The following is an 11849-nucleotide window of genomic DNA, read 5'->3' as shown; positions in this document are numbered from 1 at the left end:
ACAGGATCAGCCTCACCCCCTCCGTGCCTCAGTTTCCCCCTGGCACCTTTTGGGGCGCAGGGGGAGTGGGGCTCAGCCCCCCAAACCCCCAGATCCCTGGAAACGGTAGGCAGGGAAAAAACAAGGGGGGGCCTGGGGAATCCGAGGGTCCCCAGTGGGTGCCAAAAGGGTCCCAGAGGGGCGCGGGGGGGCTGAGCCGCAGCCCCCTTTGTGAGGGCCCCCTCCCCTCTCCCTGCAGGACACCATGGTCCCGCGGGACCCCGCGTGGTGCCTGCTGCTGGGGCTCTGCGTCCTGCTCCCCGTCGCCGGCACCCAGGGGACCCCAACCGAGGATGCGGGGCCGGGGGTCCCCGAGCGCTGCGGCGTCACCTTCCACACCCCCAACCCCTGCGGGGCCCCCCAAACTCCCCCCTCGGCCTCTCGCCAAGAGCTGGAGCATCTCCAGAGCCTCCTGCAGCAAACCAGGGCCAGCCTGCAGGACGTGGAGGCGGCGGCGGCGCTGGAGGAGCACCGGCCCCGCTACCAGGACGTGATCGCCGAGGCGCTGCCCGCCATCCGCGGGGCCAACCGGGAGTTCCAGGAGAGCCTGGACAACGTCCGCAGGGAGCTGGAGGCGCACGTGGCCGAGAGCGAGCACCCGCAGGAGGTGGAGAAGAGGGAGAAGTGAGTGCTGGAGGGGTTTTTGGGGACGCAATGGGGTGTCCCCCCGGAGGAGGTGGGCGCAGAAGGGAGCGCGGTTCGCGGTGGGGAGGGTGGGAGCCAGCCCCATGCTGTTGAAAACCAACCTGGGGGGCTCCTCTCTGTGCCCCCAAGGGGATTTGTGGTGGGTGCAGGGGGGATTTGGACGCTCAGCAAGCCTCTACGATTAATCCCCATGCACTCATCCCGATCCCAAACCCAACTGGGTGTCCCCATTGTGCCGGGTCCCCCTGCTCTCTCCAGGGTGGCACGCGAGGAGGGGAGCTTTCCCCTCGCACCCCCCAAACCCCAATACGCACCACGAGGCTGCGGCCACCCTACCCACGCTGGGGACAGCCCCGGGGGGTGGCTCTGAGCCCGCTGTCCCCCTCCCCAGGCTGCGGAAGGACGTCCGCGTGGTGGCCCACGTCCTGCGGCTCACCGCCCGCCTGGCCCGCGCCCTCGACGCCTCCTCGCAACGCCTCCAGGACGAGCTCCACCAGCGCCTGCAGCGCTCGGCCGCCCGCGCTGCTGCCGCCCCCCAGCCCTAAGGCTCTGCCCCCCACTTTCTATATGGCCTTGCTTGCTGGTAGGACCCTTTTTTGCCCCCCAGCCGGCTCGCCCTCACCGCTTTCGGGGTGCCAGGCTCCAACACGCGGTCCCCGGGGTTTGGGGAGCGAGCTGGGTGCCGGGCTGGCACCGGCGCACTGCCCGTAGCCCCAGCCCCAAGTTTTTAACGCATTTATCCCGCAGGAGCTGCGCCCTGCTGGGGCACAACCCCATGCACCCTACGCACGGGGAGATCCCCCCCGCTGCAGGCTCCTTCCCACCAGAGCTCTGCGCCCTCGGGCCCTCCCCGAGGTTGCTTTGTGCATGCAGCTCGCCAGGCTCGTGTGCCAGTATCTGGGGGCTCCCCAGCACCCCCAGAGTGCCTTAAAAACGAACCCCAAATCCTTCAGGGCTCGGCTGGTGACCTCCCCGCATCGCAGCCCTCCTGGATGCGTCCCCGCGTGGGCAGAGCCACTGCCAGCCCCCGTTACTCCATCACCCAGCCTGAAACACCCCCAGCACCCCCCGGCTGCTGGGAGCAGGAGGCTGGGGAGCTGCAGGAATGGGGACAGGGATGGGGACGGGGTTGGGGACAAGGTGGCTGCGCATGTGCACGAACCACCCAGCAGTAAAATCGAAGCTGGCAACCGGAGCGCACCGAGCCCAGGGGGGGTTTGGGCACCAGGAAAAGAGCTGGAGGCAGAACACCCCGCTGCTTTTGGGAGCCAGGGGGGGGGGTCTGCTGGCACAGCGTGTCCTGGGCACCCCAATGTGCTGGGTGTGGGGTCCCCGCTGTCCCCATGGGGTCCCAGGGATGGGCATGAGGTCAGGGATGCCTGGGGCAGCGGCACGGTACGACTTGAGGCGCTGCAGGCAGGGGAATAAAGAGGCACCGCGCTCTGCGTGATCTCCGTGTCTGTTTTATCTCCGTCCTCTGCTGCCTGGGGGTGGCCGTGGCTGCCTGCAGCCCCCCCCCCCGGCTCCGAAATGGCACGGCGAGGGCTCGCTGGCAGCTCCAAATGGTGCCCGGCACCTCCCGGTGTGGCTGCAGCGGGCACGGTCCCCTCGGCTGCCCCGTGCCCATGGGACACTCGGGGACAGACCCAGCCGGGGGGGGCGCTTCCCCCAAGCCCCCCTCGCTGCCTGACCAGGAATCAGCTCCAGAAAATGGAGAGTGCAGAAAAATGTCTTTTTTTTTCCTCTCCTGAATCACTCTCCACGGCCTTACAGCGTTCACCCTCCTGGACCCAGACCTGGACCCATCCCCAAATCCAGGGAGACGTCTTTGGAGACCTCCCCGCTCTCCCCAGCTGATCTCTGCCCCTCTTTCTCACCCCCCCCCATCCTCCTCCTCCACCCCCAGCACCCCCACCCCATCCCCTGACCCTGTGGGCAGCTTTAGGACGCATCCCCATGGGCTCAGGACCCCGCAGAGGGGCTCAGCACCTTGAGGACACCAGGGACGGAGGCAGGATGGGGCGCAGAGAATTCCTAGGGGGGGAGAGCAACAAATTCCAGCACCCCCCCACCCCGAGGAGCCAGGCTCCTGGTTTATCTCCCCGGGGAAAGGAAGCCGATGATTGCCCAGGTCCCCCAGGGCTGGAAATTGCAGCCCTGGGCTTGAGACGCAGGAAGGTTCGAGCGCAACATTTCCTAGCAGGAAGGAAGGGGGGAGGCTGGTCTGGGGACACGGCTGAGCCTCCGGGGAGGGGCGCACGGACAGGTTCCCCATCCTCCTGCAGCTGGGGAGCTGACCAAAAAAACCTGTCCCCATCCCTGTCCCTGTCCCCAAATCCCCGGACAGGCTTGGGGTGACTCGGTGCGTGGCTGCGGGCGATGTGGGGAGGTGCAGGGGGGGTGTCTTGGCTTTTTTCTCCCACTTTTGGCCCAAAATGGGGCTGAGGCAGACCACGGGGATGTGCCAGGCCAGCTCCAGGCGTGCACCCCGGGGGTCGTCCCCTGCAGTGCCCCCCGTGATGCCCCTGCAATGCCCCGTGCACCATCCCCGTGCACCATCACCATGCACTATCCCTGTGCACCATCCCAGTACAACATCCCAGTGCACCATCCCAGTACATCCCAGTACACCGTGCACCATCCCAATACAACATCCCAGTGCACCATCCCAGTACATCCCAGTGCAACATTCCTGTGCACCATCCCATCACCCCCATGCACCATCCCAGTACATCCCAGTGCACCATTCCATGACACCATCCCAGTACACCATCCCCATGCACCATCCCACCATCCCAGTGCACCATCCCAGTACATCCCAGTGCAATGACCTGTGCATCATACCCATGCACCCTCCCAGTACAACAACCCTGTGCACAATCCCAATGCACCGTCCCAGTACATCCCAGTGCAATGCCCTGTGCACCATCCCCATGCACCCTCCCAGTACAACAACCCTGTGCCCCATCCCAGGGCACTATTCCAGTACATCCCAGTACAACATTCCCATGCACCATCCCGTCTTCCCCCATGCACCATCCCAGTACAACATGCCAACGCACCATCCCAGTACATCCCAGTGCAATGCCCTGTGCACCATCCCTATGCACCATCCCAGTACAACATCCCAGTGCACCATCCCAGTACATCCCAGTACAACATTCCCATGCACCATCCCATCTTCCCCCATGCACCATCCCAGTACAACATGCCAGCGCACCATCCCAGTACATCCCAGTGCAATGCTCCATGCACCATCCCCATGCACCATCCCAGTAGATCCCAGTGCACCATCCCAGTACACCATCCCCATGCACCATCCCAATACATCCCAGTGCACCATTACAGTGCACCATCCCAGTACAACATCCCAGTGCACCATCCCAGGACACCATCCCAGTACATCCCAGTGCAATGCCCTATGCACCATCCCTATGCACCATCCCAGTGCAATGCCCAGTACATCCCAGTACAGCATTCCCATGCACCATCCCAGTACACCATCCCAGTGCACCATTCCAGTACATCCCAGTGCATCATCCCATTAAACCGTATCACCATCCCCGTGCACCATCCCCCCACCCCAGTGCACCATCCCAGTACATCCCAGTGCAATGCCCCATGCACCACCCCACGCACCATCCCAGGGGACACCCCTGCAGTGTCGTCCCCCCCCACCGTGCTGCACCCCCCCAACCCCTCTCCCCCTCCATCGCCCCCTCCCCTTCCCACCCCCCCCGTCCGAGCGGGACCTCGGAGGAAACCGGGGACCCCCCAGCCTCCAGCAGACCCCGCAGCCTCCCCCCGCCCGGGGAAGCACCTCGGGGGGGGGGGGGGGGCAGGAGCTCGGTGATGCTGATGCTGAGCGGGGCCGCCCCCCCCCGCCCTCCCCCTGCCGTCCCCGCCCTGGGGCTGAGCCCAAGCAGCCTCCGGAGCCCAGAGCTCGCCGGAGCCTCCCCGGCGCAGCATCCCCGGCGGGGAACGGAGCCCCGAGACCCCCCCCCACGGGCTCTGCCCGAAGCAGGTAAGGGGGTGGCAAGGGTGGGGAGGTGGAGAGGAGGTGGGGAGGGACCCCCGGACCCCCCCTCCCCAGTTTGGAGGCTGGGAGCAGCAGGGAAAGTTTCCCTTTACGCACGAAGTTCCCGTCCTACAGGACCCCCCCCCCCAATCCGACAGGACCCCCCCCCGCGGCTATCTGTCCTTTATCTATTCGTTATCAGCACGAAGAGGGGGGCAGACACCCTCCTGCCCCCCCCACCTGCTCCTCGCTGCCTCCCCACCTGCACCCAAGGGTGCCGAGAGCTCCCCGCAGCACCCAAGGGTCCAGCATTCAGCAGCGGGGTGCCAAGGGCGTGGGGGAACCCGTCGGGAAATTTTTAGGATGTGGGGGGAGGAGGTGGGGCTGCAGGGAAGGGAGATGGCACAGGGGGTGTGAGGGATGGGGTGGTGGGGATGTGGGCACCGAGAGGTGGGTGCAGCCTCCTGGATGGGGCAGGGGTGTTTTTGTAGGGGTGAAGCCCCTGGGGGCTCCATCCTCACCCACCCCATCCCCATCCCCATCCCCTTCCCCATCCCCATCCCATCCCATCCCATCCCATATCCCCATCCCATCCCATCCCATCCCCATCCCATCCCATCCCATCCCATCCCATCCCATCCCATCCCATCCCCATCCCATCCCCATCCCATCCCATCCCATCCCCATCCCATCCCCATCCCATCCCCATCCCCATCCCATCCCCATTCCCATCCACCTCTGGGTGGGGGTGCACCCAGCGCACCTCCTTCCCCTCCCCAACATTTATTATTTGGGGGGGGCCCAGCTTTCCCCACACCACATCCGAGCCTGGCAGCAGCACCCCTGGGCCCCCCCATTTCAGCCATGTGGGGCATTTCCAGCTCGGCGCAGTGGCCACAGCTCCCCCTTCCCATTTCCCACCCCCTCCATCCATTAATCAGCCCGGGTGCGAGCTGGAAACTGCGAGCCCATGACGGCCCCTTGGTTTTATGCTGTTGGGGGGGGGGAAATTTGGTGGTGGGAGCTTGGTGGGCACCAGGAGTGCTGGGCTGGGGGGCTCCTGTGCCTGGGGGTGGGAGAGGCTCGGGTTGGGTATAGAGGGGTCACCTTGCAGGCATGGGAAGGAGCTTTTGGGACCTCTGCAGAGCGAGGGGTTTCATCACTGGAAGAGATTTGGTTTGCTGGGGAGGGAGTGGGATGGGATGGGATGGGGATATGGGATGGGATGGGGATGGGATGGGGATGGGGATGGGGATGGGGATGGGATGGAGATATGGGATGGGATGGGATGGGGATGGGGATATGGGATGGATGGATGATGGATAAGTGGATGATGGACGATGGATAAATCGGTGATGGATGGATGACGGGTGGGTGGGTAAGCGTGGGTGGCACATCTCGCCCCACTGCCAGTGCCATCTCCCCAAATCCCCCCCCCCAGGGACAGCTCCGTGCCACCCCACCATGCTGTCCCATGGGCAGGGAGCCTGGGGACACTCCCCCCGGGGAGCATGAGCTCCCCAATCTCTTCCCAAACACCCACTCTGAAGATTTTCACCCAGGCCGCTATCTTCCAGGAAAAGGAACAAAATTCGGGGCAGGGACCTCAGCCCAGACGCCCAGCTCCATCCCCGGCTCCTCCAGCGCTCGCTGCCAGCAGGGACCCCCAGGACCCCCCTCCGGAGGTGCCCCATGGTGGCTCTCCCCACCGAGGCTCCTCGGCCACCGTTGTCCCCGTGCCTGGGGGCGCTTGGCAGGCAGCAGGGAGCATGGGGGGGCTCTGCCGTGGCTTCGTGCCCCTCCTCGCCTGGTGCTTCATCACCTTCCAGGAGGGTAAGGGCAGCTCTCGCTTTCCCTGGGGTACCCAAATTTCCTTTGCTCCCCTGGGTCCCAGCCTAATTTGGGGATGGGGGCTGTGGGTTGCTGCACACCCTACGGATTTGGGGTTCAACCGCCTGCACAATTCCTTTTGGGCTGCTCTGTGCTGTGCAAAGCCCCAGCAGAAATTTATGGGGCTCTGCAGCGAGCAAGGACCGAGGCAGCTGGTGCTGAGCACGCCCTCGGCCATCCCAGAGCAGCGTTTTCTCTCCGGGTTTCTTGGCTGGCATTGCAAAATCGTCCTTGCACCACGCCGCAAGCACGGGGCAGTGCAGCAGGGGACAAATCCCCTCTCCCCATCCCCACCTGCCCGCTGCAACAAAGGGGGGTTTGCCAAGAAATACCCCTTGCCAAAACAGGGCAGAGAACCAGGACACCCCCACCTTGCAATTTTTTTTGGGGGGGGCAGATCTTGCCTTCACCCCCAAGCCCTGCTGAGGTGGAGCAGGGAGCAGAAAGCCCCCCAGGACAGAGAATGGGATAAAGGGGATGAAATGTTTAATCACTTTTATTTTCGGGGATGTGCACCGCTCTGTTTTGGGGGGGCATGGGAGGGTTTTTTTTTCCCTTTTTACCCAGCCCCCAGCCCCATCTCCTTGCAGCAGCCCCGGCGCAGAAGCAGCCCCGCAGCCACGCGGAGGAGCGCCTCTTCAAGCACCTCTTCACCGGCTACAACCGATGGTCCCGGCCGGTGCCCAACACCTCCGACGTGGTCATCGTGAAATTCGGGCTCTCCATCGCGCAGCTCATCGATGTGGTGCGTAGCCCACCTGGGGGACCCCAGCCCCGTGCCTGCGAGCCCCCTGCAGCCCCCTGAGGAGCTGCTCACGAGTTTGGGCACGGTTTGGGGCCCCTTTGGGCACACAGCAGTGAAATAGGAATCCCCAGGGGATGCTCAGGGCTCCTTCCACTTCTTGCCCACTTCTCCAACCCTTCTGCTCGACCACGGGCAGGGGAGACTCGTGCGAGGGGGGCTTCAGGCAGCAGCACCCCCTGCCCATCTCCATGGGGTGCCAAGCCACCCAGCACCTGCCCAGCCCCCCAACAAGCTGGGGGCTGCTCCCCTCATCCCCAACCTCCCTTTTGGGAGCAGGAGAGCGTCGAGGAGCATCCGTCCATCTGGTTTTGGGCTGTGCTTGTACTCCTTTTTGGACTGTGCGCCGCAATTTGCTATTTATTGCTGCCATCTAGCGAGCAGCCAGCCTCTCCCTCTCCTTGCACTGGCACCAGTTGCTCCCAGGAGCTGGAGCCCAGTAGCAGAAGGGGCTGCACATCCAGCAGCACGTCCCTCTCTGCCTGCCTCGTCTCATTTCTCCCCATTTCACCCCCAAAACAGGATGAGAAGAACCAAATGATGACCACCAACGTCTGGCTGAAGCAGGTAGGAGCCTGGGGAGCAGGAGCGTGCCAAGGTGGGCAGAGCATCTGGGGCAGAGAGACCCTGCTGGGGGCAGCTCCGGGGTGTTCTCCCCCTGGTGGGGTGATGCCAGAGGAGGAGGAGGATGAGGAGGAAGGCACGGGGCAGACCCAGGGCCTCCTGATGCCCCCTGTGCCTCCCTCCAGGAGTGGAGTGACTACAAGCTGCGTTGGAACCCGGAGGACTTCGACAACGTCACCTCCATCCGGGTGCCCTCTGAGATGATCTGGATCCCCGACATCGTGCTCTACAACAAGTGAGATGGGGTGTCCCCAGGGCCAGCTCCCCCATCCCATCCCATCCCATCCCATCCCATCCCATCCCATCCCATCCCATCCCATCCCATCCCATCCCATCCCATCCCATATCCCCATCTCATCCCATCCCCATCCCATCCCATCCCATCCCATCCCCATCCCATCCCATATCCCCACCCCATCCCATCCCATCACATATCCCCATCCCATACCTCCTTCCCCATCCCATCCCATCCCCATCCCATCCCATCCCATCCCATATCCCCATCCCATATCCCCACCCCATCCCATCCCCACCCCATCCCATCCCATCCCATCCCATCCCATATCCCCATCCCATACCTCCATCACCATCCCATCCCATATCCCCATCCCATATCCCAATCCCATCCCATCCCATCCCATCCCATATCCCCATCCCCACCTCACCCCATCCCACCCCCTCCAACCCTCTCACCTCTCCCCCCACAGCGCCGATGGGGAGTTTGCCGTGACCCACATGACGAAGGCCCACCTCTTCTCCAACGGGAAGGTGAAGTGGGTGCCCCCCGCCATCTACAAGAGCTCGTGCAGCATCGACGTCACCTTCTTCCCCTTCGACCAGCAGAACTGCAAGATGAAGTTCGGCTCCTGGACCTATGACAAGGCCAAGATCGACCTGGAGAACATGGAGCACCACGTGGACCTCAAGGACTACTGGGAGAGCGGCGAGTGGGCCATCATCAACGCCATCGGCACCTACAACTCCAAGAAGTACGACTGCTGCACCGAGATCTACCCCGACATCACCTTCTTCTTCGTCATCCGCCGCCTGCCCCTCTTCTACACCATCAACCTCATCATCCCCTGCCTGCTCATCTCCTGCCTGACCGTGCTGGTCTTCTACCTGCCCTCCGACTGCGGTGAGAAGATCACGCTCTGCATCTCCGTCCTCCTCTCCCTCACCGTCTTCCTGCTGCTCATCACCGAAATCATCCCCTCCACCTCGCTGGTCATCCCCCTGATCGGCGAGTACCTCCTCTTCACCATGATCTTCGTCACCCTCTCCATCATCATCACCGTCTTCGTCCTCAACGTCCACCACCGCTCGCCCAGCACCCACACCATGCCCCGCTGGGTGCGCGGCTTCTTCCTCGACTTCATCCCCCGATGGCTCTTCATGAAACGCCCCCCGGCGCTGCCCCCCACCCAGGGGGCCGCGGGCCAATACGACCCCCCGGGGACCAGGCTCAGCACCTCCCGTTGCTGGCTGGAGACCGACGTGGATGATAAATGGGAAGAGGAAGAGGAGGAGGAGGAGGAAGATGAGGAAGAGGAGGAGGAGGAGAAGGCGTACCCCGGCCGTGTGCCCCCTGCCCAGGGCACCCAGTGCCGCTACGGCTGCGGGCGCCAAGCAGGGAAGGCGTCAGGGGGTCCAGCCCCACGGGTGCCCCCCAAGGAGGAGGAGACGGGCTCAGAACGGGGGCTGCTGCTGTCCCCCAGCATCCTGAAGGCCCTGGAGGGGGTGCAGTACATCGCCGACCACCTGCGAGCCGAGGATGCTGACTTCTCGGTGAGTGGGAGCCCCCAGGGCTGGGGGGGTGATGGGGACACCCCCCCGACCCAGTGGTGATGCTGTTGCATCCCTCCTTGGGGAGACATTTTGGGGTCCCCAACTGCTTCCCTGCTGTGCTGAGGACCCCAAAACCAGGAGAAGACCCACAGCCACCTCCTGGGAGATGCGTGGTCCCCAGTGCTCTGTAGCTGGGCAGATTTGGGATCCCCGGGGGGGGGCTGCACCCCCTGCCCACCCCCACCCCTGCGCTCACAGCCCCCTCTCTGCCTGGCAGGTGAAGGAGGACTGGAAATATGTGGCCATGGTGATCGACCGCATCTTCCTCTGGATGTTCATCATCGTCTGCCTGCTGGGCACTGTGGGGCTCTTCCTGCCACCCTACCTGGCGGGGATGATTTAGGGGCTGGGGGCGACGCAGGCTCCCCCCCCCCCCTCCCCTGGGGACCCTCATCTCTCCCCGGATGAGGCCGTGATCGTGGAGGACCCTTGGGTGGGAAAAGCTGGGGGGGAACAAAGGGGGTGCTGGGGGTGATTTGGGGGTGGTGGGGTGGGATGTTCTCTCCATAGACAGAAGGAGAGCACCTGGAGGCACCTAGGAGAGGTGTCTGCTTCCTTGAGCTGCCTCAAATCCTACCTGGAACCCAGGGGATGTGCCTGGTTGTGACTCCAAGGCGCTGGGTAAGAAGAGAGGACCCCAGAGCCGCTGCTGGACGCACCCTGGCCGCAGGGTGCTCAGGACCATGGGCTGGCGCGGTCACCAAAATGTGGGGCGGGTGATGGAGATTCGGGTGGCTCTGCTGAGCCTGGCCAGTCACCCTGCAGCATCCCAGACACGTGCTTGGGTCTTGAGGCCTTGAACCCCGGGGTGCTGCCTTGCTCCGAGGTGCTGGATCCATCGGCACGGGGGTCCCATTCCCCTGGGACCATCCTGAGCAATCATCCTCTCCAACCCACTCCCACAACCACCTGCAGACCCCCAAAATCCCTCGCTCTGATGACTGCTGCCATCCAGCTCTGATTTCTAGCTTCCATGTACCCAAAAGGACCCATCATTAGGAGGGACCGAGTCCCTTCTGCGCCCTGGAGCTGGGATTTTCCCTGCAGTGCTTTCTCCTCCAGGAGACCAACCCAGGCACCGCGGTGCTGGATGCCGTCTGAGAGGCTTCAGAGAACACTTTGTGCTGTCAGGAGTGAAATGGGCTGGAATAAAAGCTCGCCGAGAGACGTGAGCATCCCAGGGGCATCGTGGAAAGGTGTACGAGGCAGCGAGTGCCCAGGCTGGATGTGTGCACGGGTACACCAGCCATATGGTCTACGGAGCCCACTGTGCTCGTCTCAGCCCCCCAAAAGCCCCTCCTGGGCTGTATCCCCTCTCCTTTCCCCTCTCATCTCAGCCCTGCCTGTCTGGGGACGTGGCACAAGATCTGGGGGACCCCCAGTGTGGCATGACGTGCGCCCCTGTGCACCCTTTTTTTTGGGGGTCCCATTCTTGTGGTCGTGCTGCAGAAATCTCCTCCCTGAATTGCCCATGAGTTCCTGGTGGTCCTCAAAAAAGCAAAAGAGCTGTGGATAGTTTTGTTAGCCAAAGTTTTGGGAGCAAGGAGAGCCTGGATTTGGGGTCTGTGGGGCTCCAGAGGTGCACGAGGGGCACCCTCGCCGTGGGAGGGCCGGGACCCATCCTTTAGCCAGGAGGAGATGGTGAGCTGGGGGGGGGGGCTCGCGGGGGCGTCAGGCAACACAGGCACAGCGGGGCTTGGTGCATGGTTTATCTCAGCCAAAACGAGCAGCGTGGTGGGAAGATGCTGGGGAAAAGCCCGAACCGTAGGATTTCCAACTCAAGCACAATCGGCGCAGAGACCTGGGGGCCGTCGTCGCTTACGCAGAGCAGCTCGGGGTGAACTGGGCCCCCTTCTCCTGGCCAGGTTGTGGCACCGATGGGGTCCCAAACCTCCCCCCCTGCACCCCCCCCAAGCTGGGGCCGGGCACAAGACCCGACCCGAGGCAGCGCACGGCCCCGAGCCCCTCGTTAAATAAACCTCA

General features: G+C 63.7%; 1 protein-coding gene across 4 annotated transcripts; it reads left to right on the top strand.

The window, feature by feature from the left end:
• Window positions 1–4604: 4604 nt before the first annotated feature.
• Window positions 4605–11050, top strand: CHRNA2 (cholinergic receptor nicotinic alpha 2 subunit). Of its 4 annotated transcripts, XM_072036636.1 has the most exons (8): window positions 4605–4708; window positions 6280–6535; window positions 7167–7337; window positions 7917–7961; window positions 8144–8253; window positions 8726–8786; window positions 8862–9806; window positions 10084–11050. In XM_072036636.1, the coding sequence occupies exons 2-8, from the start codon at window positions 6395–6397 to the stop codon at window positions 10207–10209; spliced, it is 1599 nt and encodes a 532-aa protein (XP_071892737.1). In that variant the 5' UTR covers window positions 4605–4708; window positions 6280–6394; the 3' UTR covers window positions 10210–11050. The 4 variants fall into 4 exon arrangements, with proteins under 4 accessions (XP_071892737.1, XP_071892736.1, XP_071892739.1 ...); XM_072036635.1 differs by having other exon boundaries at window positions 8726–9806; XM_072036638.1 differs by lacking the exon at window positions 4605–4708 and having other exon boundaries at window positions 6307–6535; window positions 7186–7337; window positions 8726–9806.
• The last annotated feature ends 799 nt before the right edge of the window (window positions 11051–11849 follow it).

The sequence above is a fragment of the Anas platyrhynchos genome, chromosome 3 (assembly GCF_047663525.1).
Source record: "Anas platyrhynchos isolate ZD024472 breed Pekin duck chromosome 3, IASCAAS_PekinDuck_T2T, whole genome shotgun sequence".
Classification (NCBI taxonomy): domain Eukaryota; kingdom Metazoa; phylum Chordata; class Aves; order Anseriformes; family Anatidae; genus Anas; species Anas platyrhynchos.
Note: the sequence above shows the minus strand (reverse complement) of the source record. Positions and strands in the feature narration are given on the sequence as shown.

Bases quoted from the DNA above. Each gene is read 5' to 3' on its own strand.
- CHRNA2 (XM_072036635.1), top strand. From the start codon at position 6,395: ATGGTGGCTCTCCCCACCGAGGCTCCTCGGCCACCGTTGTCCCCGTGC. The intron at 7,338-7,916 runs GTGCGTAGCCCA...CCCCCAAAACAG, and splicing joins TCGCGCAGCTCATCGATGTG to GATGAGAAGAACCAAATGAT. The intron at 7,962-8,143 runs GTAGGAGCCTGG...GCCTCCCTCCAG, and splicing joins CCAACGTCTGGCTGAAGCAG to GAGTGGAGTGACTACAAGCT.